The sequence below is a fragment of the Coregonus clupeaformis genome, chromosome 27 (assembly GCF_020615455.1).
Source record: "Coregonus clupeaformis isolate EN_2021a chromosome 27, ASM2061545v1, whole genome shotgun sequence".
In the NCBI taxonomy this organism is placed as follows: Eukaryota; Metazoa; Chordata; class Actinopteri; order Salmoniformes; family Salmonidae; genus Coregonus; species Coregonus clupeaformis.
In genome coordinates this window covers 26,504,576-26,530,605 of record NC_059218.1, presented here as the reverse complement: position 1 = coordinate 26,530,605, position 26,030 = coordinate 26,504,576, and the positions used below count along the sequence as shown (strand labels likewise).

The following is a 26,030-nucleotide window of genomic DNA, read 5'->3' as shown; positions in this document are numbered from 1 at the left end:
TTAGTATTGTATACTGTAGTACAGTGCATTGTAGGCTGTATACTGTACAATGGACAAATTGTATGGCCCTGAACATTGTGCTTTCCATTTGTTAACAGTACTGACTGCTCAATAGATTTTGACTGGTTGCAGGTTCATATCAACAAAGAACAAGAATTACAGTATCACAGAGACAAAGGACAAGTTTGTGAGATGCAGGGTACAGTACTGTAAAAATAGGGGTACAAGGAGGAGGAAGAACAAAAAACACAATTGCAAAGAGCAAAGCAGAGTAGTAATTTCTGATCAATTTTGAGCTACTATGATAGAACACGTTTTCCTTCATCAAAAGACAATGACGGAAAAATATGAAATTTGTTTTGAGATTAAAAATGTACTTCTCCCTGAGAACTGTATGTTTTAAACAATGTGTTTTCTATTTTTCGGTGTATTGTTTACTGACTGCTTGAGAGTGTATATCATTTTGATGACTTTGTTTATGATTTGAGAGCAGTGTTTGATTTTGAACACAGGTAAAACTGTTTTGAGGCGAATGTTTCATTTTGTGAGAGGAGTCAGAGGTTTTGTAAATAGTGATTGAAGATTAGGTTTTGTGTTTAATGTTTTCAGGAAATGGAGCAAGGTTTCAGAAATTGTGTTTTAGCAATTGAGAAAAACTGTAATATGTATCTGTCCTTCCCAGAGGGACCCCTTCTGTTCAACAAAGGTCTGCTTTGACTCAACATGGTAGTGTGATCATGGGAAGCCTAGGAGAGGGAAACAGTTGCTGTGTGAATGGAGAATAAATCTGAATGAGGAAGATGGAAACCCCTCTGGATACTATTCACAGAGAAGAAGCTATACAGCCAATTGTTGAAAGATTGTCATTGAGATGGAGATATTGGACTTAATGTTTTAGATCATTCTCCCCTGGCATAGTCCTCAATGCCTTTTACACGGATGTTCACAACATACCTTTTGAAATAAAATGTTGTACAAATATTTCAAATGTTATCAATTTCCTGAACAATGGCAATATTGTATTATAGTGCCAATTGTATTTCACAGCACAATGGGGAAGTTATGAAACACAAAAATAAGAATTTAACACTTTAAAAAAAAATTTGCTTTTATATTAAATATGTAGCATTAATGCTGGCTAGATCTCGTTACAGTACAGCTCACGCTAATTATGCACAGTCAGTTTAGCGTGCTTTAATTTCCTCAACAACATCAAGGCTGTTTCTAATAAAATGGCTATGACTTTGAAGAGTGTGTGCTTGATGCTATCTCAGAACAGGCTGTCAGAATCCCTAGACTGCAATTTGGGGAATCAGGCCTTCTCCCGACTGCTAAGCTGTGTGCACAGCTGCACATGAAAGCCCATACAGCGCCACAGTCTTCCCTCAGTGAAGACTCGGTGAGACGCAATGAGACTGGGAGAGATAGAATAATAGAAGGAGAAAAAGGCCTCTTCATCAAAATACATATAATTTCAGAGGAACTAGATCACATATCCTCTGGCTATCTGACTGAACGGCAGAGTATGTTTTATTCGCACTACGATGTGTTTGAAAGCACTTCCCATGTTGCCATTCTTTCTTCCCCTCTCTCTTCATCCACTTTTAGCTCCTTGTCTTGTTATCTTGCACTCTATTTCTCCTATCTCCCCCTCTTCCTCTCCTTTCCTCCTCTCCACACACCCCCTCTCCTTTTATTTATTTGCTCCCAAAGAACTGGGCTCTCTGTTTTTATGTACTCTGGAAACAGTTCCACTATGTCTATGTGTGTGCTGTTAATAAGGAAGTATTCATCTCCAGACTGGGTTTCAAACCGAGTCACTAAGCCCCTTGATGTATGTCTTGATGTGCAGCTGTTTCACTCTAATGATTCATTATGTCAGAGTGGCTTGCTCCTCCTGGAGTTTTTAACGGACAAATCTTCTGCTAAAACACTAGCTAGTTTGAGGATAGCTGTGGTGGGGCATTTTAAGTATGGATACAGCCTGTGTCAGAAGAAATGCTAACAGTTTATTTGAATCATATGAGCACATAATCCTCCATGACACACCAGCACATTGTATAATAAAAGCTGCTCACAAAACTTTTGGCTCCTTATAAGAGCTCTTATAAAGGCTTACATGCCTACATTCATAATTATTGGTGGAAAGTGTTGTTGAAGAGATATATTGTCAGTGTCATGGAAAAATGACGAGTGGCACAGTGGTCTAAGGCACTGCATCGCAGTGCTAGCTGTGCCACTAGAGATCCTGGTTCGAATCCAGGCTCTGTCGTAGCCGGCCGCGACCGGGAGACCCATGGGGCGGCGCACAATTGGCCCAGCGTCGTCCAGGGTAGGGGAGGGAATGGCCGGCAGGGATGTAGCTCAGTTGGTAGAGCATGGTGTTTGCAATGCCAGGGTTGTGGGTTCGATTCCCACGGGGGGCCAGTATAAAAAAATTAATAATGATGTATGCACTCACTAACTGTAAGTCGCTCTGGATAAGAGTGTCTACTCAAATGTAAATGTAAAAACTTTGCACAGTATCTCCAAAAAGTCAACTTTTCAGAAATTGAACATAAAAGACAAAAATGGACATACAAAGTTATTCTATGACGCTGAATATGTTACAAAAGGGAAGACGCCTTATTGTTCTGTTTTCCAAATGAATTTATTTTAAACTAGTTTCATACCTTGAAATAATTGGATTTGCAATATGCATCCCATTGTTCTCATTCAGTGGCATATGTGTGTACTTTGGAGGCTTCTTAGTATGTTAACTGGCACATGCCCAAGATGTTTTGCACTGGTTTATTTGTTTGTGTCTCTTAATTGCCACTGCGAAAAGAGTGCCACACACAAAGCGCTAGAAAGTGTGGTTTGTTAGCACAGCATCACACCTATCTTCCTGTCACACAGTCTGTTCCCCTTTGTTGAGTCACATTTTTCCTCCCTGTGTGCTCTGTTCCCCACGGCCCTGTTCAAAAGAAAACACTTTTGTTCCTATTCTATGAAAAACACATGTCCCACATGGGTTCCTGATCACTCTCACCCCACAGTGGGCATATGGAGTTCAGTACCCAGGCTTGGCTAAGCATCCAGAGGTGGTCCCAACATCCAAACATGTAGCTACTGCCGGTCAAGCTAACATGTTTTCCCAGTGGAAAATACATCCTGTTTTTCATTATATTTATTTCATAAGGAGAAGCTGAGGTGGTTTGAGTGTTGGCTGACAGGGGACTAGTAATACAGCACCAGAGTTGTCTTTCACCCTCAGATCCGAAGTGAAAGAAAAGAGTCCAAACTTACAACAACGTTCATAGATAGATGGTGAATCGACCCTTTCTTTTATTATCTAACCTACTATTTAAATTGATTTTTCTCACTAAAGCTTGACTGGCAGTTAAGTTGTTAGCGCTACAGCACAAAGATTCAGATGACAAAAACATTGTTGAAAGCATTGGCTTTTGGTTTTAATGATGGTTACATTTTTCCTCAGCCTACCTCGAACACATGAAAGTATACAGGAATTGAAATAGGTAGAGATTGGATGCTGATGATATAAGGTTGCCACAGAAACAACAACAATACCTACGTCTCTATTCAAATCTTGTTAGTTATTGTGACGGAACTACACAAGGTCATGCTCTACTGAATAACTTACTGTGCCGTTAAAAAGCACACTGCATATTCAGGCATGTTTTCCAGTGCTCTGCAGGTGAGAGAGCGACCAGCAACCATCAATCCTCTGCTTCCTTCCTCAGAGGGACATGTTGCCATGTTATCCGTATTATTTCTCTGAACTCCTAACACACATTGTCAGGCATTGCGAGGTGTTGAAGCTAAAGCGACCTCCCGACTTGCAGTGCCGCCGTGAGCTAGCACACTCCTCCAGGCATCCCAGCCTGACACCGTTCTTCTTCCTTAGCGACACTCTGCTATACCACTGAGGAGTCAACTCATTAATACACCTCAATGCACCACTTAATAGGGCACAAAGTGGGGCCCTCAACCCTACTTGTAGTGTGTGTGCATGTATGCACACTGACCGACTGAGCAGGTGAATCCAGGTACAGTGGGGGAAAAAAAGTATTTAGTCAGCCACCAATTGTGCAAGTTCTCCCACTTAAAAAGATGAGAGAGGCCTGTAATTTTCATCATAGGTACACGTCAACTATGACAGACAAAATGAGAAAAAATAAATCCAGAAAATCACATTGTAGGATTTTTAATTTATTTATTTGCAAATTATGGTGGAAAATAAGTATATAAGTAAATAACAAAAGTTTCTCAATACTTTGTTATATACCCTTTGTTGGCAATGACACAGGTCAAACGTTTTCTGTAAGTCTTCACAAGGTTTTCACACACTGTTGCTGGTATTTTGGCCCATTCCTCCATGCAGATTTCCTCTAGAGCAGTGATGTTTTGGGGCTGTCGCTGGGCAACACAGACTTTCAACTCCCTCCAAAGATTTTCTATGGGGTTGAGATCTGGAGACTGGCTAGGCCACTCCAGGACCTTGAAATGCTTCTTACGAAGCCACTCCTTCGTTGCCCGGGCGGTGTGTTTGGGATCATTGTCATGCTGAAAGACCCAGCCACGTTTCATATTCAATACCCTTGCTGATGGAAGGAGGTTTTCACTCAAAATCTCACGATACATGGCCCCATTCATTCTTTCCTTTACACGGATCAGTCGTCCTGGTCCCTTTGCAGAAAAACAGCCCCAAAGCATGATGTTTCCACCCCCATGCTTCACAGTAGGTATGGTGTTCTTTGGATTGCAACTCAGCATTCTTTGTCCTCCAAACACGACGAGTTGAGTTTTTACCAAAAAGTTATATTTTGGTTTCATCTGACCATATGACATTCTCCCAATCCTCTTCTGAATCATCCAAATGCACTCTAGCAAACATCAGACGGGCCTGGACATGTACTGGCTTAAGCAGGGGGACACGTCTGGCACTGCAGGATTTGAGTCCCTGGCGGCGTAGTGTGTTACTGATGGTAGGCTTTGTTACTTTGGTCCCAACTCTCTGCAGGTCATTCACTAGGTCCCCCCGTGTGGTTCTGGGATTTTTGCTTACCGTTCTTGTGATCATTTTGACCCCACGGGGTGAGATCTTGCGTGGAGCCCCAGATCAAGGGAGATTATCAGTGGTCTTGTATGTCTTCCATTTCCTAATAATTGCTCCCACAGTTGATTTCTTCAAACCAAGCTGCTTACCTATTGCAGATTCAGTCTTCCCAGCCTGGTGCAGGTCTACAATTTTGTTTCTGGTGTCCTTTGACAGCTCTTTGGTCTTGGAAATAGTGGAGTTTGGAGTTTGACTGTTTGAGGTTGTGGACAGCTGTCTTTTATACTGATAACAAGTTCAAACAGGTGCCATTAATACAGGTAACGAGTGGAGGACAGAGGAGCCTCTTAAAGAAGAAGTTACAGGTCTGTGAGAGCCAGAAATATTGCTTGTTTGTAGGTGACCAAATACTTATTTTCCACCATAATTTGTAAATAAATTCATAAAAAATCCTACAATGTGATTTTATGGATTTTTTTTCTCTCAATTTGTCTGTCATAGTTGATGTGTACCTGTGATGGAAATTACAGGCCTCTCTCATCTTTTTAAGTGGGAGAACTTGCACAATTGGTGGCTGACTAAATACTTTTTTCCCCCACTGTATAACCTATGATCCCTTATTGATGTCATGTGAAATCCACTTCAATCAATGTAGATGAAGTTTAAGGCAATTGAGACATGGATTGTGTATGTGTACCGTTCAGAGGGTGAATGGGCAACACAAAATATTTAAGTGCCTTTGAATGGGCTATGGTAGTAGGTGCAAGGCACACCAGTTTGAGTGTGTCAAGAACTGCAACGCTGCTGGGTTTTTCACACTCAACAGTTTCCTGTGTGTATCAAGAATGGTCCACCACTCAAAGGACATCCAGCCAACTTGACACAACTGTCGGAAGCATTGGAGTCAACAAGGGCCAGCATCCCTGTCGAACGCTTTCGACACCTTGTAAAGTCCATGCTGAGACGAATTGAGGCTTTTCTGAGGGAAAAGGGGGGTGCAACTCAATATTAAGGAGGTGTTCCTAATGTTTTGTACACTCAGTGTAAGTGTGTGGTTTTTTCCTCTTTTAAAGGGCGGCTGTATGTGACAATGCCATTGGGCGGTGCCTGTTCACTTTACTAGCAACTTAATGGATGGAGCATGCCGGCGCTCCAATTAGCCCTTTACGTGACCTGCCATCAGCCCCTACCCCCGATGCCTCACAAATGACAACTTCATACATAGTAAATTGCCATCGGATCAACTCCATAAACATTTTAATTGTGGTGATTGTGCGCGATCGCACTTCCTCGTGAACTGACCCTGCTAAATTGTGTACCCACTCACTTTCCATAGAATAATGTGAGGCCGGAATGATAGTTTGTCATAACGGTGATTAAGGGAAAAAAACAACATTTGAATACAACCACACAGAGAGAAGCCATATTGGTTTCATCTTTAACATTTAGGACTGCTTTTGTCTCTATTTACATTCCACCTCAGTGGCAAACGGTGACATATTGATGGAGAGGTGAAGTGCATTAGGGGTCGCAGCATAATTTAAGCCTCAGTTTTTACCTTTGACCTTATATCCCCACAAGTACTTCCTGTGGAGGAGCGTGGCAAGGGGGCAGGCCAGGCCAAACACAGAAATAATTCACCCTTCACATTAATTAATTAATCATGAAATCACTATATGAACTATTGCTCCCTCCCACTTGCATGCCACATTCACCACCACCAACTCATCTCTCTCTCTCTCAACATTCTTCTCACAAAATGACTTTCTCGCATGTGGTCCAACTGGAAATGCATTGCTGTGTGTGGGTGGGTTTGTGTGCGTTTGACGCAAGTGTATGTGTTGCCTGTGTGTGTTTGCTATTGCAAGCAGAGGTAGTCCCGTGTAGCTCAGTTGGTAGAGCATGGCGCTTGCAACACCAGGGTTGTGGGTTTGATTTCCACAGGGGACCAGTATGAAAATGTATGCACTCACTAACTGTAAGTTGCTCTGGATAAGAGTGTCTGCTAAATGACTAAAATGTAAATGTAGAGAGATGAAAATAGAATAATAATGTCAACTGCATGTTTTAATAACTGTAGGGTATTTGAGCTTCAGTGAAATCACCAGAAATTCTCATGTTAATTTAACAGGAAAGTGTAGCAGTAAGACATATTGCTATAATGTCACTAATGAATACAAAAGTGGAAACATTCCTCAGGGGGACTATGGCAAGATCATTATATAGAGCTTTGTAGGGCTTCAGTGACCTTTAGAGTATTACGCTCTTTCCTTACACGCATACCATACCATTTCAATACTGATTGGAATAAGAACTCTAGGTGAAACAATGCTGTCCAATTTTGTCAGGTTTTTCTAAACCATCTTTTACTGTTGGTAGAGATTGCTTTTTGTTTTCTGGCAAAGGAATGTAATGAAGAAGGAGCTCAAAACAATATCCCCTTAAGATATATATTATTGTGGTGTGTGTTTTTCTACAGATTGTCGTTGTGGTTGGCTACTCTTTGTTTTGCACTGGCCAAGATGGATTCCCTGTCATCATGGACGCTGTTGACCTTATTGTCTCTTTTGAAAACCTTGTATCACCTTTGTAGAAATGTTAAAGTTCCTTGACAACTTTTGTCATATTTGGTGTTTTTAATACTTATTCTACGATGATACCAATTGAAAAACATGCTGCTGCATTTCCCTATACCTGTTTCCATTAGATACCATCGTGAACTGCTACTCAAAATATGTTATAGTTAGGGCCTTGAGTTATTACATGACCACATGACCTCACCAGCAAAAACTCATAGCCTGTAAAAATGTACAAATAAGTGAACATATACGTGTAACCACGCCAGCCCAGGACCTTCACATCTGGCTTCTTCACCTGCGTGATCGTCTGAGGAGGGGGAGGGGGGATGCTGAGGAGTATTTATGTCTTTAATAAAGCCCTTTTATGGGGAAAACATATTCTTATTGGCTGGGACTGGCTCCCCAGTGGGTGGACCTAGCTCCCAAATTGGTGGGCTTATGCCCTCCCAGGCCCACACATGGCTGCACCCCTGCCCAGTCATGTGAAATCCATAGATTATGGCCTAATGAATTTATTTCAATTGACTGATTTCATTCTATGAACTGTAACTCAGTAAAATCTTAGACATTGTTGCATGTTGCATTTATATTTTTGTTCAGTATAGAATTAAGAAAGGACAGCCAGCTAGCACTACCATGGTGAAGCCTGCATGGCACTGTGTCTTAGCTCAGATTAAACACAGAGCGTGCTCATGGCTTCATTATGTGCCATTACACCTCTAATAACTTGTTAATTTCCCTGTGAGCTGGGCAGAGCGGGCACATACACCTGTGTGAGGCAGAGGGCTATCAGACATCAGCCTATCAGGCAGCCCCCTGTACCTAAGCTGGCAGGGCCTGGCAGGCCCCCATGCTCTGCCAGATCTCTGGCCATGGGACATCATATCCAATCACATTAGGAGACCTTGGAAGTGGCTGGACCAAAAAGCCACTATCCGTAATCCCCCTTGTCACTTTCACGCCTGCAGACTCCCACCTGCTCCCCAACACCACAGGCCAGAGGAAAGTGACTGGCACGACAGCTTTGGTTGCTCTGAACAAACTGGTAGCGGTGACACAGTGACACAGACACACACAATCTCACCCACCTACCCAGGCATGCTTTTGTTGTTTGCCTCTATTATTGCACCAGGGAAACCAGTGTCCTTGGGCATTCTCATTTTAGTCATTTAGCAGACAATTTTATCCAGAGCAACTTACAGTTAGTGCATTCATCTTCAGATAGCTAGGTGGCTAAGTACATTTTTCCTCAATAAAGTAGCTATCAACAAGGCCAGTGCTCACAGGGGTGAAAAAGTCAAGTGTGTGTTAGTTCAAGAAAGGCACGTTTAAATATATTTTTAAATTTTTTATTAATTATCTCTTCTGTCTCTGTGTGTTTGTGTGACTCTATTTCAAGTTCCAAGTTTTAATGTCACATGTACAAGTGCAGTGAAATAACTATCTTGCAAGCTCCAAACCCAACAATGCAGTAATCAATATCAATGTAGCATAAAAAATAACATAAGGGAGAACAAAAACAAACGAGAAATACAAATCAGAAATAAGAAGAACACGTGAAAGTAAGAAGCTATATACAGGGTCAGTTCCAATACCATATTTAGATACACTACATGACCAAAGGTATGTGGACACCTGCTCGTCGAACATGTCATTACAAAATCATGGCCATTAATATGGAGTTGGTCCCCCCTTTGCTGCTATAACAGCCTCCACTCTTCTGGGAAGGCTTTCCACTAGATTCAGCCAGAAGAGTATTAGTGAGGTCGAGCACTGATGTTGGCCGATTAGGCCTGGCTCGCAGTCAGCGTTCCAATTCATCCCAAAGGTGTTCGATGGGTTTGAGGTCAGCACAGGCCAGTCAAGTTCTTCCACACCGATCTCGACAAACCATTTCTGTATGTACCTCGCTTTATGCACGGGGCATTGTCATACTGAAACAGGAAAGGGCCTTCACCAAACTGTTACCACAAAGTTGGAAGTCCAGAATCATCTAGAATGTCATTGTATGCTGTTGCATTAATATTTCCCTTCACTGGAACTAAGCCCGAACCATGAAAAACAGCCCCATACCATTATTTATCCTCCTCCAAACTTTACAGTTGGCACTATGCATTCGGGCAGGTAGCGTTCTCCTGGCTTCCGCCAAACTCAGATTCGTCCGTCGAACTGCCCGATGGTGAAGCGTGATTCATCACTCCAGAGAACGCGTTTCCACTGCTTCAGAGTCCAATGGCAGCGAGCTTTACACCACTCCAGCCGACACTTGGCATTTGCGCATGGAGATCTTAGGCTTGTGTCCGGCTGCTTGGCCATGGAAACCCATTTCATGAAGCTCTCGACAAACAGTTATTGTGCTGACGTTGCTTCCAGAGGCAGTTTAGAACTCGGTAGTGAGTGTTGCAACCGACGACAGACAATATTTACGGGCTACACGCTTCAGCACTCGGCGGTTCCGTTCTGTGAGCTTATGTGACCTACCACTTTGCGGCTTAGTCGTTGTTGCTCCTAGACGTTTCCACTTCACAATAACAGCACTGACAGTTGACCGGGGCAGCTCTAGCAGGGCAGACATTTGACGAACTGACTTGTTGGAAAGGTGGCATCCTATGAAGGTGCCACATTGAAAGTCACTGAGCTCTTCAGTACGGGTCATTCTACTGCCAATGTTTGTCTATAGAGATTGCATGGCTGTGTGCTCGATTTTATACCCCTGTCAGCAACGGGTGTGGCTGAAATAGCCGAATCCACTCATTTTAAGGGGTGTCCACATACTTTTGTATACATAGTGTATGTATAGGGGGTAAGGTGACTAGGCATTAGAATATATTATTGTTATTGTTCAATGTATGATTATTTTTACCCTTGATTATTGTTGTTACTGTTTTCCCATTGACAATATTGATTATTATTATTTTAATTATGTTAATATTGTAAATCTCCAAAGTAAGCTTGGCAATATGTACATTGTTACGTCATGCCAATAAAGCAAATTTGATTTAATTGATAAAGAGAAGGGCAGCAGCGCAAATGATGATTGTATGTTAGTGTGTGTACATTTACAAGCATTTCGCTACACCCGCAAGAACATCTGCTAAATATGTGTATGTGACCAATAAAATTTGATTTGATGTGTGTAGAGTCAGTATAAATGTGTGTGCATGTTATGTCTGTTGGAGTGTCAGTGTGCGTGAGTGTGTGGAGTCCTCTCTCTCTCTCTCTCTCTCTCTCTCTCTCTCTCTCTCTCTCTCTCTCTCTCTCTCTCTCTCTCTCTCTCTCTCTCTCTCTCTCTCTCTCTCTCTCTCTCTCTCTCTCTCTCTCTCTCTCTCTCTCTCTCTCTCTCTCTCTCTCTCTCTCTCTCTCTCTCTCTCTCTCTCTCTCTCTCTCTCTCTCTCTCTCTCTCTCTCTCTCTCTCTCTCTGTCACGAGTTGCTAAGCCAGAACCCAGAAGCAGACCAGGACAAGGTAAGTTGAAACGAAGGTGAGTGTTTATTTACAAGTTCAAGAGTGATGCTGAATAATCCAGGGAACAGAGCGGGCGGCGTTGATTAGTTGTTGGGGGTGCAGTGGTTGATCCCATCCTGGGTCGGCAGCCGCCGACCACCAGGCAGAGGTTGGATGAAGGTTCCGGACGGGTGACTGCAGATGGAACAAAACGGGGGTAAGTAAGCAACAAACCAACAAGGTGCAAAAACAACAAAACTAACGCTAGGCTCTAAGACTGATACTCTGGTAAACCTACTGTTCATGGCTAACGATCCGGCAGGGAATGGATGTTAGGCCAGAGCCTAAGAAGGGTGATGATCAGGACCAGGTGTGCAGATTGCTGATGGGATGCAGGTGCGGAAATCAAGAGAGCTCCCCGGAGCGTTCCCGAACCCTCGGGAAACTGGAGATCACGAACAGAAAAACTAGTCACCAGACAGGACCCGACTCAGACTGCCGGGATCGTTACAGTACCCCCCCTCCGACGAACGCCACCGGGCGGACTCCCCGGAGCGCCAGGATGGAGGCGGTAGAAGTCACTGATGAGGTCAGCATCTAGGACCTGTCGCCGCGGAATCCAACTCCTCTCCTCAGGACCATACCCCTCCCAGTCCACGAGATACTGGAAACCCCGGCCCCGCCGTCTGGAATCCATGATGCGACGCACCGTGTAGGCAGGACCACCTCCGATCATCCGAGGAGGAGGAGGAGGAGGCGGAGGAGGCAACAGAGGACTGAGGAAAACAGGCTTGAGGCAGGAGACATGAAAGGTGGGATGGACTCTGAGCGTCCTCGGGAGTTTGAGTCGAACTGCCACCGGATTGATCACCTTCTCCACCACAAACGGACCAATGAACTTCGGTAACAACTTCCTAGACTCAGTCCGTAACGGAAGATCCCGTGTGGCCAACCAGACCCTATCTCCGATGGAATAGGTGGGAGCGGGGATCCGGCGACGATTCGCCTGGAGCTGATACCGGTCCGAAACTCTAAGGAGTGCCTTTCTGGCCCGATGCCAGGTCCGGTGGCAACGACGAATATGGGCCTGAACAGAAGGCACTGAGAGCTCCTTCTCCTGAGAAGGGAACAGGGGAGGTTGGTAGCCATACAGGCACTGGAAGGGAGACATCCCAGTGGCAGATGTAGGGAGAGTATTGTGGGCATACTCAACCCAAGGCAACTGAGAGACCCAGGAGGTGGGGTTGGAAGAGACCAGGCAGCGTAGCGTGGATTCCATCTTCTGGTTGGCTCTCTCCGCCTGACCATTGGATTGGGGGTGAAAACCAGATGTGAGACTGACTGTAGCTCCAATGGCCAAACAGAAGGACTTCCAGACAGCAGAGGTAAACTGAGGGCCACGGTCGGAAACGATATCACTGGGCAAACCGTGGACCCTGAAAACCTCCCCTAACCAGGATCTCGGACGTCTCCGAGGCAGAGGGAAGCTTGGCAATTGGCACAAAGTGGGCGAACTTGCTGAATCTGTCCACGATAGTCAGAACGACCGTGTTCCCCTCAGAAGCGGGCAGCCCAGTGACGAAGTCCAGGGCCAGATGCGACCATGGTCGCCGGGGAATAGGAAGGGGGTGAAGTAGTCCAGAGCTGGGCCGATTGGTACTCTTATTCTGCGCACACACTGGACAGGCAGCAACAAAACCCCGAGTATCCTCGGCCATGGCAGGCCACCAAAAACGTCTGCGAAGAAACGCCATTGTCCGAGCCACGCCAGGGTGACAAGCCATCTTGCTGGCGTGGGACCATTTGAGGACAGCAGGACGAACCGACTCAGGCACAAACAACCGACCGGGTGGACCGTTACCGGGACCGGGCTGAGTCCGAAGGGCCGCCAGCACCTCCTCCTCAATCTTCCACATAACTGCTCCCACGACGCAGTTCCGGGGGAGAATTGTCTCGGTCTTGGACCCACTCTCCTCCGTCTTGGAGAACATCCGGGACAAGGCGTCCGCCTTGCCGTTCTTAGATCCAGGTCGGAACGTCAGGGAAAACTTGAATCGTCCGAAAAACAACGCCCACCTGGCCTGACGGGAGTTGAGACGTTTAGCCGATTGCACATAAGCAAGATTCTTGTGGTCAGTCCAGACAATAAACGGTTGCTCCGCCCCCTCCAACCAGTGGCGCCACTCCTCCAAGGCAAGTTTCACCGCGAGAAGCTCCCGGTTACCCACATCGTAATTCCTCTCCGCAGGCGAAAGGCGACGAGAGTAGTAGGCGCAGGGATGGAGTTTACTGTCCGTGGAGCATCGCTGCGACAGGATGGCGCCAACTCCCACATCAGACGCGGTCCACTTCAACGACGAACTGACGGGCCGTGTCCGGTTGAGAGAGAATCGGTGCGTTGGTGAATCGCCTCTTCAAATCCAGAAACGCTCGATCCGCCTCCGGATTCCACTTGAAGGTCCTGATACTGGAAGTCAAGGCAGTTAACGGAGCGGCCACACGGCTGTAATCCCGGATGAATCTGCGGTAGAAATTCGCAAACCCCAAAAATCTCTGGAGCTGCAATCTCGTACCGGGCTGGGCCCATTCCAGAACCGCTCTAACCTTCTCCTGGTCCATCCTAATCTCTCCCCTGGAGATGATGTACCCGAGAAAGGATGTCGTGTGGGCGTGAAACTCGCACTTCTCGGCCTTCACGAACAGGCGATTCTCCAACAATCGCTGCAGAACCTGCCGGACATGCTGGACGTGGTCGGAAGGTTCCTTCGAGAAGATCAGAATGTCATCCAGGTAAACAAACACAAAGAGACCGATCATATCTCTCAGGACGTCGTTCACCATACTCTGGAATACCGCTGGAGCATTGGTCAGTCCAAACGGCATCACCTGATACTCGAAGTGACCCATCGGTGTATTGAAACCCGTCAACCACTCGTCCCCCTCTCTGATCCGGACCATGTGATACGCATTGCGTAGGTCTAGCTTGGTGAACACCGTAGCACCCTGTAAGGAGTCGAAGGCAGAACTCATCAAGGGCAGGGGATACTTGTTCTTGACCGTGATGTCATTCAACCCCCGATAATCAATACACGGTCGAAGAGAGCCATCCTTCTTACCCACAAAGAAGAATCCTGCCCCCAGGGGTGATGACGAGGGACGAACGAGACCAGCAGCTAGGGACTCCTTGATGTAGGTCTCCAAAGCCTCACGTTCAGGTCGGGAGATACTGTATAACCTTCCCTTGGGGTAGACAGCTCCAGGGAACAGGTTGATGGCACAATCATATGGTCGGTGGGGAGGGAGTGACAGAGCCTTCTGCTTACTGAAAACTTCCCCCAAATCGTGATATGTCTCGGGAACCAGGGACAAATCTGGGGGGTTTAGCCTCAATCACCTGACTGGGAACCGAATGGGGGCAGGCAGTCTTGAGACAGTTAGCATGACAATCAAGGCTCCAACTCGTTACCTTGCCCGTCACCCAATCGAACGTGGGATTGTGCTCCTTCAGCCAGGGGTATCCAAGGACCAGAGGAACATGGGAAGACGGCAGAATGAAGAATGAAATCATCTCAGAATGATTCCCCGACAACCGCATCTTAACCGGTTCAGTCCTCATCGTGATACGTGCCAGACTACTGCCGTTCAGAGTGGTCGCTTCAATGGCTTCCGGCAATTGCTCCTTGGAAAGCCCCAGCTGTTCCACCAACTCGGCATCAAGAAAGCTTCCATCGGCACCTGAATCGATAAAAGCGTTAATCGCTAAGCTCTGATTCCTGTTCACAAGGGTAGCCGGGAAACGGGGTCTGACAGAGGTACTGAGAGGTTGAAACTGGCTCGCTAAAAGTCCTCCCAACTTTAGCGAGCCGGGCAGTTTGACGACCGCCGGGAACAAGTGGAGATGTAATGTCCCGAGCTACCACAGTAGAGGCAGCAGTTGGTCTTACGTCTATGTTGACGCTCCTCCTTGGTTAACCCGTGCCGCCCCACTTGCATGGGTTCAGAATCGGGAGAGAGGACCTCTCCACTAATCCTTTGTGGTGGAGAATGATCGACGTGTTCTGGTCCACCACCCGACCCGACTGGGAACTGAAAAGCTGATCGATTGGACGGACCCCATTGCTTCTCCCTCCATCGCTCTCGGACTCGATTATCCACCCGAATAGACAAGGCTACCAAGCTGTCCAGGTCACTAGGCTCCGGATAGGAGATCAACTCATCCTTGAGCTGCTCCGACAGACCCTGGTAAAAGGCCGCTTGCAGAGACTCCTCGTTCCACCCACTCTCCACAGCCAACGTCTTGAACTCGATCACGAAGTCGGCCACGCTGCGAGTTCCTTGGTGAAGCGAAAACAGGCGCCTAGCTGCGTCCCTCCCTCGGACGGAATGGTCGAAGAGCTTCCTCATCTCGGCCGTGAACCCCTGGTATGAAGCCATGCAGGGGTCTTGTCGTTCCCAAACGGCTGAAGCCCACTCCAGCGCTCGACCACGCAGCAACGCAATCACAAAGGCTATCCTAGCCTTGTCTGTGGCATAAGAGTAGGGCTGTAGATCGAACACTAATCCACACTGCATAAGGAAGGAACGGCATCTTCCCAGCTCCCCCTCATATTTATCCGGCGTCGGAACCTTGGGCTCACGGAAGGACACAGCTCCAGAAGCGGCAGGCGAGATGGGTGAAACCGGTAGTGGATCCTCCACCGGAAACTTGCGTTGGTTCTGGACCTCCGTCAGACCGGTAGAAAGGTTCCGAACTGACAACGCGATCTCCTGTAGTACCGTGCTATGATGGCCCAACATCTTCTCCTGATGGGTAATGGCATGGCGAACAGAGTCCAGGTCCGCTGGGTTCATTACTGGCCGGATCGTTCTGTCACGAGTTGCTAAGCCAGAACCCAGAAGCAGACCAGGACAAGGTAAGTTGAAACGAAGGTGAGTGTTTATTTACAAGTTCAAGAGTGATGCTGAATAATCCAGGGAACAGAGCGGGCGGCGTTGATTAGTTGTTGGGGGTGCAGTGGTTGATCCCATCCTGGGTCGGCAGCCGCCGACCACCAGGCAGAGGTTGGATGAAGGTTCCGGACGGGTGACTGCAGATGGAACAAAACGGGGGTAAGTAAGCAACAAACCAACAAGGTGCAAAAACAACAAAACTAACGCTAGGCTCTAAGACTGATACTCTGGTAAACCTACTGTTCATGGCTAACGATCCGGCAGGGAATGGATGTTAGGCCAGAGCCTAAGAAGGGTGATGATCAGGACCAGGTGTGCAGATTGCTGATGGGATGCAGGTGCGGAAATCAAGAGAGCTCCCCGGAGCGTTCCCGAACCCTCGGGAAACTGGAGATCACGAACAGAAAAACTAGTCACCAGACAGGACCCGACTCAGACTGCCGGGATCGTTACATCTCTCTCTCTCTCTCTCTCTCTCTCTCTCTCTCTCTCTCTCTCTCTCTCTCTCTCTTTAAGGCCTTGCTATCTGGTAGTAGTTGTCACTTGATAGCATCAGTCAACAGTGTAGCAACAGTCTAAAGTGCTGCTAAACGGGCTGCCTTATTGCATGTTCCCACCCTCAACACAATCTGTGTGTACTGTGGTCTGAGATCTGTATCCGTATTTCCTCTTCCCTGAAGCATTAGATATGTCTTCTCTCTCTCTCTCTCTCTCTCTCTCTCTCTCTCTCTCTCTCTCTCTCTATATCTCTCTCTCTCTCTCTCTCTCTCTCTCTCTCTCTCTCTCTCTCTCTCTCTCTCTCTCTCTCTCTCTCTCTCTCTCTCTCTCTCTCTCTCTCTCTCTCTCTCTCTCTCTCTCTCTCTCTCTCTCTATATATATATATATATATATATATATATATATATATATATATATATATATATACAGTGGGGAGAACAGCTATTTGATACACTGCCGATTTTGCAGGTTTTCCTACTTACAAAGCATGTAGAGGTCTGTAATTTTTATCATAGGTACACTTCAACTGTGAGAGACTGAATCTAAAACAAAAATCCAGAAAATCACATTGTATGATTTATAAGTAAATAATCTGCATTTTATTGCATGACATAAGTATTTGATCACCTACCAACCAGTAAGAATTCCGGCTCTCACAGACCTGTTAGTTTTTCTTTAAGAAGCCCTCCTGTTCTCCACTCATTACCTTTATTAACTGCACGATTGAACTCGTTACCTGTATAAAAGACACCTGTCCACACTCTCAATCAAACAGACTCCAACCTCTCCACAATGGCCAAGACCAGAGAGCTGTGTAAGGACATCAGGGATAAAATTGAAGACCTGCACAAGGCTGGGATGGGCTACAGGACAATAGGCAAGCATCTTGGTGAGAAGGCAACAACTGTTGTCACAATTATTAGAAAATGGAAGAAGTTCAACATGATGGTCAATCACCCTCGGTCTGGGGCTCCATGCAAGATCTCACCTTGTGGGGCATCAATGATTATGAGGAAGGTGAGGGATCAGCCCAGAACTACACGGCAGGACCTGGTCAATGACCTGAAGAGAGCTGGGACCACAGTCTCAAAGAAAACCATTAGTAACACACTACGCCGTCATGGATTAAAATCCTGCAGCGCACGCAAGGACTCCCTGCTCAAGCAGCGCATGTCCAGGCCTGTCTGAAGTTTTTCAATGACCATCTGGATGACCCAGAGGAGGAATGGGAGAAGGTCATGTGGTCTGATGAGACAAAAATAGAGCTTTTTGGTCTAAACTCCACTCGCCGTGTTTGGAGGAAGAAGAAGGATGAGTACAACCCCAAGAACACCATCCCAACCGTGAAGCATGGAGGTGGAAACATCATTCTTTGGGGATGCTTTTTTGCAAAGGGGACAGGACGACTGTACCGTATTGAGGGGAGGATGGATGGGGCCATGTATCGCGAGATCTTGGCCAACAACCTCCTTCCCTCAGTAAGAGCATTGAAGATGGGTCGTGGCTGGGTCTTCCAGCATCACAACGACCCGAAACACACAGCCAGGGCAACTAAGGAGTGGCTCCGTAAGAAGCATCTCAAGGTCCTGGAGTGGCCTAGCCAGTCTCCAGACCTGAACCCAATAGAAAATCTTTGGAGGGAGCTGAAAGTCCGTATTGCCCAGCGACAGCCCCGAAACCTGAAGGATCTGGAGAAGGTCTGTATGGAGGAGTCGGCCAAAATCCCTGCTGCAGTGTGTGCAAACCTGGTCAAGACCTACAGGAAACGTATGATCTCTGTAATTGCAAACAAAGGTTTATGTACCAAATATTAAGTTGTGTTTTTCTGATGTATCAAATACTTATGTCATGCAATAAAATGCAAATTAATTACTTAAAAATCATACAATGTGATTTTCTGGATTTTTTAAAATTACAGACCTCTACATGCTTTGTAAATAGGAAAATGGCAGTGTATCAAATACTTGTTCTCCCCACTGATATATATATATATATATATATATATATATATATATATATATATATATATATATATATATATATATATATATATATATATATATCAATTTGCTGTTCATACAGAGACAATTCACAAGTTACTAATATAAACATAACAAATTGAGCAATGGTCCAAACATTCCAGTATATATTTTGGAGATGGATTCCACAATGGGATTGAGTTAAAATAAGACATGAATGGCTGAATTCATCTGAATTCCATCTGTACCAGTTGCCCACAGACCACAGCACAGCAGCAACATATCCAAACAGAAGTAATGTGACTGCACACCAATGACAGAATGGACAATATCTCCTTTTCAAACTCTCTCTTATTCAAATGAATGATTCTAGTATGATTTATCTTGCATCAATATGATAGCGCTAATATGACCGTTGCAGAATCACAATGGTCACCACAATAAGAAATTCAGCTAATACAGATTTGGTTAGGAAAGAAAAGATTGGGTTATTGTGGTAATAACATTACACAGAGCAGATCTTTGCTTTATGCTAGATATGTGGACCTTGAATCATCCCAAAAAACCTAACTTCAACGCACCTGTATTTGTTCTCCTTTTCTTTATGTACAACTAACCAAACCTCATATCCATCAGAAGTACCGCCAGTGCGTTGTCCATGTTAGGACATCCTCAGACACAAGGAGTAAGCTCATGTTCAGCTGAGTGCTCAGGCTTTATTCTGATCAGTCTATTGATGACACTGTATTCTTCTTCTCTGTCCATCATAGGGAGGAGGCCATCATGTCCACCTACTTTGAGGCAGTAGATGATCTCCTGGCGTCTTTTGGCCCGGTCCGAGACTGCTCCAAGGACAACGGGGGCTGCAGGAAGAACTTCAAGTGTGTGTCAGACCGCAGAGTTGACTCAACAGGCTGTATGGTGAGTTACTGTCGCCTCTGTAAAACCTCTAGAAAGAAATGTAATTTCCACATTTATTCTTAGTAAGACATACACTACCAGTCAAAGGTTTTAGAACACCTACTCATGCAAGGGTTTTTCTTTATTTTTACTATTTTCTACATTGTAGAATAATAGTGAAGACATCAAAACTATGTAATAACACATATGGAATCATGTAGTAACCAACATTTTTTTTAAACAAATCAGAAAATATTTTATATTTGAGATTCTTCAAATAGCCACCCTTTGCCTTGATGACAGCTTTGCACACTGTTGGCATTCTCTCAACCAGCTTCATGAGGTAGTCACCTGGAATGCATTTCAATTAACAGGTGTGCCTTCTTAAGAGTTAATTTGTTTAATGTGTTTGAACCAATCAGTTGTGTTGTGACAAGGTAGGGGGGGTATACAGAATATATCCCTATTTGGTAAAAGACCAAGTCCATATTATGGCAAGAACAGCTCAAATAAGCAAAGAGAAATGAAAGTCCATCATTACTTTAATACATGAAGGTCAGTCAATACGGAAAACTTCAAGAACTTTGAACGTTTTTTCAAGTGCAGTCGCAAAAACCATCAAGTGCTATAATTAAAATGGCTCTCATGAGGACCGCCACAGGAATGGAAGACCCAGATCCTCTGCTGCAGAGGATAAGTTCATTAGAGTTACCAGCCTCAGAAATTGCAGCCCAAATAAATGCTTCACAGAGTTCAAGTAACAGACACATCTCAACATCAACTGTTCAGAGGAGACTGTGTGAATCAGGCCTTCATGGTTGAATTGCTGCAAAGAAACCACTACAAAAAGACACCAATAAGAAGAAGAGACTTGCTTGGGCCAAGAAACACGAGCAATGGACATTAGACCCGTGGAAATGTGTCCTTTGGTATGTAGTCCAAATTTGAGATTTTTGGTTCCAACCGCTGTGTCTTTGTGAGACAATGTGTGGGAGAACGAAGGATCTCCGCATGTGTATTTCCCACCGTAAAGCATGGAGGAGGAGGTGTTATGATGTGGGGGTGCTTTGCTGGTGACACTGTCTGTTAGGCTATGGTTCAACCCAGCACTCAGAGAAACAACACGACAAAGGGAGTGGAAGAAACAAAAATATTTAATCAAAGTTAAAATTGTCTTAGTCCAAAAACAACTGAAGTAAAGGAACAGAGTGGGCTAGTCGGCTCCGGAGGAAGGAGAGGCTGAGGCAGGCAGGCAGGCAGGCAGGCAGGCAGACCGACAGGCAGGAAGGCAGGCAGGTTGGGAGATATGTCCGAAACGCTCTGGTAAGAACAACGATCTGGCGCCGGTGGAGAGCCATGCCCAGGAATAAGTAGTGCAGGTTGATGAGAGAATAGGATGCAGCTGCGTAGGCAGGAATCACTGGAAACAACCCGCAGCTGCACAGGAGAGGCAGATCCTGAGCACGCCCCCTGATCCACTCCAGACACACCCACATAAAGGGGACAAACACACATACAGATACAACAGAAAAAGAGGGGACAAAACAAGGAGGAAGGGAAACAGAAAAGGGAGAGACAAGCTGCCCACATAACACTACCCCCCTCAATGGTCGCCACCTGGCGACCCACCAGGCCTGTCAGGGTTGTCGTGATGGAAGTCCGTGATCAGCTGAGGATCCAACACAAAACGCTTAGGGACCCAAGACCTCTCCTCTGGTCCATAACCTTCCCAATCGACTAGGTATTGGAGACCCCTACCCCGCCTCCGAGAGTCCAGGAGCCTACTGACGGTGTAGGCCGGATGGTCGTCAATGAGGCGAACAGGTGGAGGTGGATCAGCCGGCGGACACAAAAGGCTGGAGGACACAGGTTTCAGTTGGGAGACGTGGAAAGTAGGGTGTATCTTCATGGCTGAAGGCAACTTCAAACGAACCGCAGCGGGGTTAATGATGGACTCCACCACAAACGGACCCAGGTACCGAGGGAGACAGCTTGCGTGATTTGGTACGAAGAGGTACGTTCTTAGATGACAGCCAAACCTCTTGACCAGGATGAAACACAGGTGTGGGAGTCCTGCTCCTATCCGCTGTTGTCTTGTTCCTGTCGGTGGTCCGAAGCAATGCTTCCCGAGCGTCGCTCCACACTCTCTGGCAGCGGCGGAGGTTCTCCTGAACCGAAGGAACAGCCAATTCCTTCTCCTGAGCAGGAAACAGAGGGGGTTGATAACCCATGGTAACCTCGAAGGGTGAAAGACCGGTGGCAGAGGCGGTGAGGGAGTTGTGGGCGTACTCTATCCAGGGCAGATGTTTGGCCCAGGATGATGGATGTTGAGCAGCCACACAACGAAGGGTTGCTTCGAGGTTTTGGTTGGCTCTTTCTGTTTGACCGTTGGTCTGGGGATGAAACCCTGAGGACAGACTAACGGAAGCACCCAAAGCAGAACAGAAAACCTTCCAAACACGGGAAGTAAACTGTGGGCCTCTATCAGATACGATGTCCACAGGTATTCCATGGGGACGGAATACATGTTGGACTAGGAGGTCCGCTGTCTCACTGGCAGACGGTAATTTTGGTAATGCTATATAGTGGACAGATTTAGAGAATCTGTCCACAATGGTAAGTATAGTATCATTACCTTCAGACTTGGGTAGGCCGGTGACAAAATCCATGGCAATGTGGGACCAGGGACGGCTGGGAACTGGGAGGGGTAGCAGCAGCCCCGACGGGGACTGATGGGAGGCTTTGCCCCGAGCACAGGTTGAACAGGCTGCCACAAAAGCCCGAACGTCAGTTTCCATTGAAGGCCACCAAAAATGTCTCCTAAGCAGCGTCAACGTGCGTCTCATCCCAGGGTGACCAGCAAAACGGGAGGTGTGAATCCACTGCAACACCTGAGACCGGACCGTCTCGGGAACAAAGAGTAGGTTGGGAGGTCCATCACCCGGTCCCGGGTCCGTGGCAAGTGCAGTCTTCACAAGAGACTCGATCTCCCACTGAACAGCCGCCACGACGCATGAGGAAGGCAGGACTGCCTCAGGCTCGCTGGTCTCCGAAGGGTCAGCAAACTGGCGGGACAAAGCATCTGGTTTAACATTTCTTGACCCCCGGTCTGTATGTAAGAATAAAGTTAAACCTACTAAAAACAGGGCCCATCTGGCTTGGCGTGAGTTGAGTCTCTTAGTGGCTTGGATGTAAGCCAAGTTTTTGTGGTCAGTCCAGACCACAAACGGCAGTTCAGCTCCATCCAGCCAGTGCCGCCATTCTTCCAGTGCAAGCTTGACCGCCAGCAGTTCCCGGTTTCCAACGTCGTAATTCCGTTCTGTGGGTGACAATTTCTTGGAGAAAAAAGCACAGGGGTGAAGCTTTTGGTCAGTGGGGGAGCGCTGGGAGAGGACTGCTCCCACACCTGAGTCCGACGCGTCCACCTCCACAACAAACTGCAGAGAGGTATTGGGGTGTATCAACACGGGGGAGGTGGAAAACAGTTCCTTCAAAACCCCTACCGCCTGCTCCGCCTCAGGGGACCACCGAAAAGGGACTTTAGGAGATGTGAGTCTTGTAAGGGGTGCCACCACTCTACTAAAACCCTTAATGAATCTACGGTAGAAGTTAGCAAAGCCCAAAAATCGTTGAAGTTGCTTACGGGTGGTGGGTGTGGGCCATTCCGTCACTGCCCGGATCTTCTCGGGGTCCGCCTTCACCTGCCCGCTCTCAATTATGAATCCAAGGAACGATGTAGACTGTTTGTGGAACTCACACTTCTCTGCTTTGACGTACAGCTTGTTCTCCAAGAGCCGTTGAAGGACTTGACGGACGTGTGACTCATGCTCCTCGGGTGACTTGGAAAAAACAAGAATATCATCCAGGTATACAAAGACAAAACGGTTCAAAAAATCCCTAAGAACATCGTTCACCATGGCTTGGAAAACCGCAGGGGCATTTGAAAGCCCAAAGGGCATGACCAAATACTCAAAATGTCCCAGTGGAGTGTTGAAAGCGGTTTTCCACTCATCTCCCTTTCGGATTCGGACAAGGTGATAAGCATTCCTGAGGTCGAGCTTGGAAAACACTGTGGCGCCATGCAGAGGTTCAAAAGCTGAGTTGATGAGTGGAAGGGGATACTTGTTTTTAACAGTTATGTTGTTTAAACCCCTGAAATCGATACAGGGGCGTAACGACTTGTCCTTCTTTTCCACGAAAAAGAAACCTGCACCCAAAGGAGACGACGAGGACGGATTATGCCCGAGACCAGAGAATCACCAATGTACTGCTCCATTGCCTCTCTTTCCGGTCGGGACAGATTGTATAACCGACTAGAGGGCAAGGGAGCACCAGGAAGCAGTTCAATAGGGCAATCATAAGGCCTATGTGGTGGTAGAGACAGAGCCTTGTCCTTACTGAAAACCTCCGCTAAGTCATGGTATTCTTTGGGGACAGATGACAGATCAAGAGGAGCTGAGGGAGGAGTTGGGTTACACTTAGTGGGGGGAACCGCTGACCTCAGGCACTCGGAATGGCAGTTAGTGCTCCAACTGAGAATGGTGTGACGTGTCCAATCAATTTGTGGGTTGTGAAGAGCCAACCAGGGGAAGCCAAGGATTAGGGAGGTGGCTGAGCCAGACATAACTCTTAGCTGAATGCTTTCACAATGATTGCCAGAAATCACTAGGGGAAACGGGGGGTGGTTTGATGAGTTATCTCCAGAGGAGGCGCCCATCAAGGGCTGTGACCCGAATGGGGGTAGGTAGTGGCTCCATGGGGATACGAGCTTGTGTAACGAACTGGTGGCTAATAAAGTTATCTTCTGCACCTGAGTCTATGAGAGCTGAGAGTGGCAGGGAATGACTCTGGAAACGTAAGGTTACAGGTACTTGTAATCGGGGAATGATGGGTTCAGGATCTAACTCTGGGCTCGCAAGTAGACCCACCGTTACGAGCGAGCCTTGTCTTTTGGCCGCTTAGGGCATGTAGCCAGAATGTGTGTGGCGTCTCCACAGTACAGGCACTCACCCGCCTGGAGGCGCCGTTACCGCTCTGCTGGAGGTAGTCGAGCTCGACCCACTTGCATAGGTTCCTCCTCTGTGCTCGGGATGGAATCAGGAACAAGAAGCTGCCGACTCCGGGAGAGGCGAGACTCGAGTGGTTGAAGGCTGGGGAACTCGTCCTCCTAGATGTGGCCGATCGCCTCTCTCCCGACGCCTCTCCCGCAACCGATTGTCTAGCTTGATGGACAGGGAAACGAGAGAATGTAAATCATGTGGCTCATCACGAGCAGCCAGTTCATCCTTAATGGCTTCATTCAAACCGTTTAGAAATGCTCCTTGAAGTGCCACATTGTTCCACTTGGAGTCCGCTGCCAACGTCCAGAACTCAATAGAGTACTCTGCCACACTGTTAGAACCCTGCCTCAAATTAAAAAGTATCTTGGAGGAATTACCCACATGGTCAGGATGGTCAAAAACAGTCTTCAATTTAGCAGAGAAATCAGCAAAAGTCAATCCAGTCAAAGTTTGATCTGAGCACACAGCCTCAGCCCAAACCAGAGCTTTCCCTCTTAACAGCCCCAGAACATAATGTACCTTAGATGAATCAGTAGAAAACGACAGTGGTCTCTGCCGAAAAATCAAGTCACACTGAAGCAAAAATCCCGGCACTTGTCCAATTCTCCATTGAACGGTTCAGGCGACGTGACAGGGGGTTCCCCGACGGAACGAAGCCTGCCTAGTGTCCGAGGGAAACAACTTGGGGGTGCATCAAACTGGGGGTCAGAGAGAGATGGAGAACTGATAACAGACAATTTAGAGACGTGTGTAGTTAACTGAGTCACCTGGTTCAGCAGTTGATGATTATCTTCCACAAGAGTCCGAATCAACTGGTCATGCTGTCCTAGCAACGTTCCTTGAGCCTGGATAGCTTGTTGGAAGCTGTCTTTGTTTGCCCCGTGCTGTTTCTCTGTTGGGTCCATGGCCAGATCGTTCTGTTAGGCTATGGTTCAACCCAGCACTCAGAGAAACAACACGACAAAGGGAGTGGAAGAAACAAAAATATTTAATCAAAGTTAAAATTGTCTTAGTCCAAAAACAACTGAAGTAAAGGAACAGAGTGGGCTAGTCGGCTCCGGAGGAAGGGAGAGGCTGAGGCAGGCAGGCAGGCAGGCAGGCAGGCAGACCGACAGGCAGGAAGGCAGGCAGGTTGGGAGATATGTCCGAAACGCTCTGGTAAGAACAACGATCTGGCGCCGGTGGAGAGCCATGCCCAGGAATAAGTAGTGCAGGTTGATGAGAGAATAGGATGCAGCTGCGTAGGCAGGAATCACTGGAAACAACCCGCAGCTGCACAGGAGAGGCAGATCCTGAGCACGCCCCCTGATCCACTCCAGACACACCCACATAAAGGGGACAAACACACATACAGATACAACAGAAAAAGAGGGGACAAAACAAGGAGGAAGGGAAACAGAAAAGGGAGAGACAAGCTGCCCACATAACACTGTCTGTGATTTATTTAGAATTCAAGGCACACTTAACCAGCATGGCGACCACAGCATTCTGCAGCGATATGCCATCCCATCTGGTTTGGGCTTAGTGGGACTATCATTTGTTTTTCAACAGGACAATGACCC

At 46.7% G+C, this 26,030-nt stretch overlaps 1 protein-coding gene across 1 annotated transcript in view; it reads left to right on the top strand.

The window, feature by feature from the left end:
- Positions 1–26,030, top strand: part of LOC121541685 (astrotactin-2-like) — a 532,790-nt gene that overhangs the window by 306,449 nt on the left and 200,311 nt on the right. Inside the window, exon 11 of the mRNA XM_041850922.2 lies at positions 19,279–19,429. Within this exon, the coding sequence (XP_041706856.1) occupies positions 19,279–19,429 (151 nt within the window). The remainder of the gene's footprint in view (positions 1–19,278; positions 19,430–26,030) is intronic.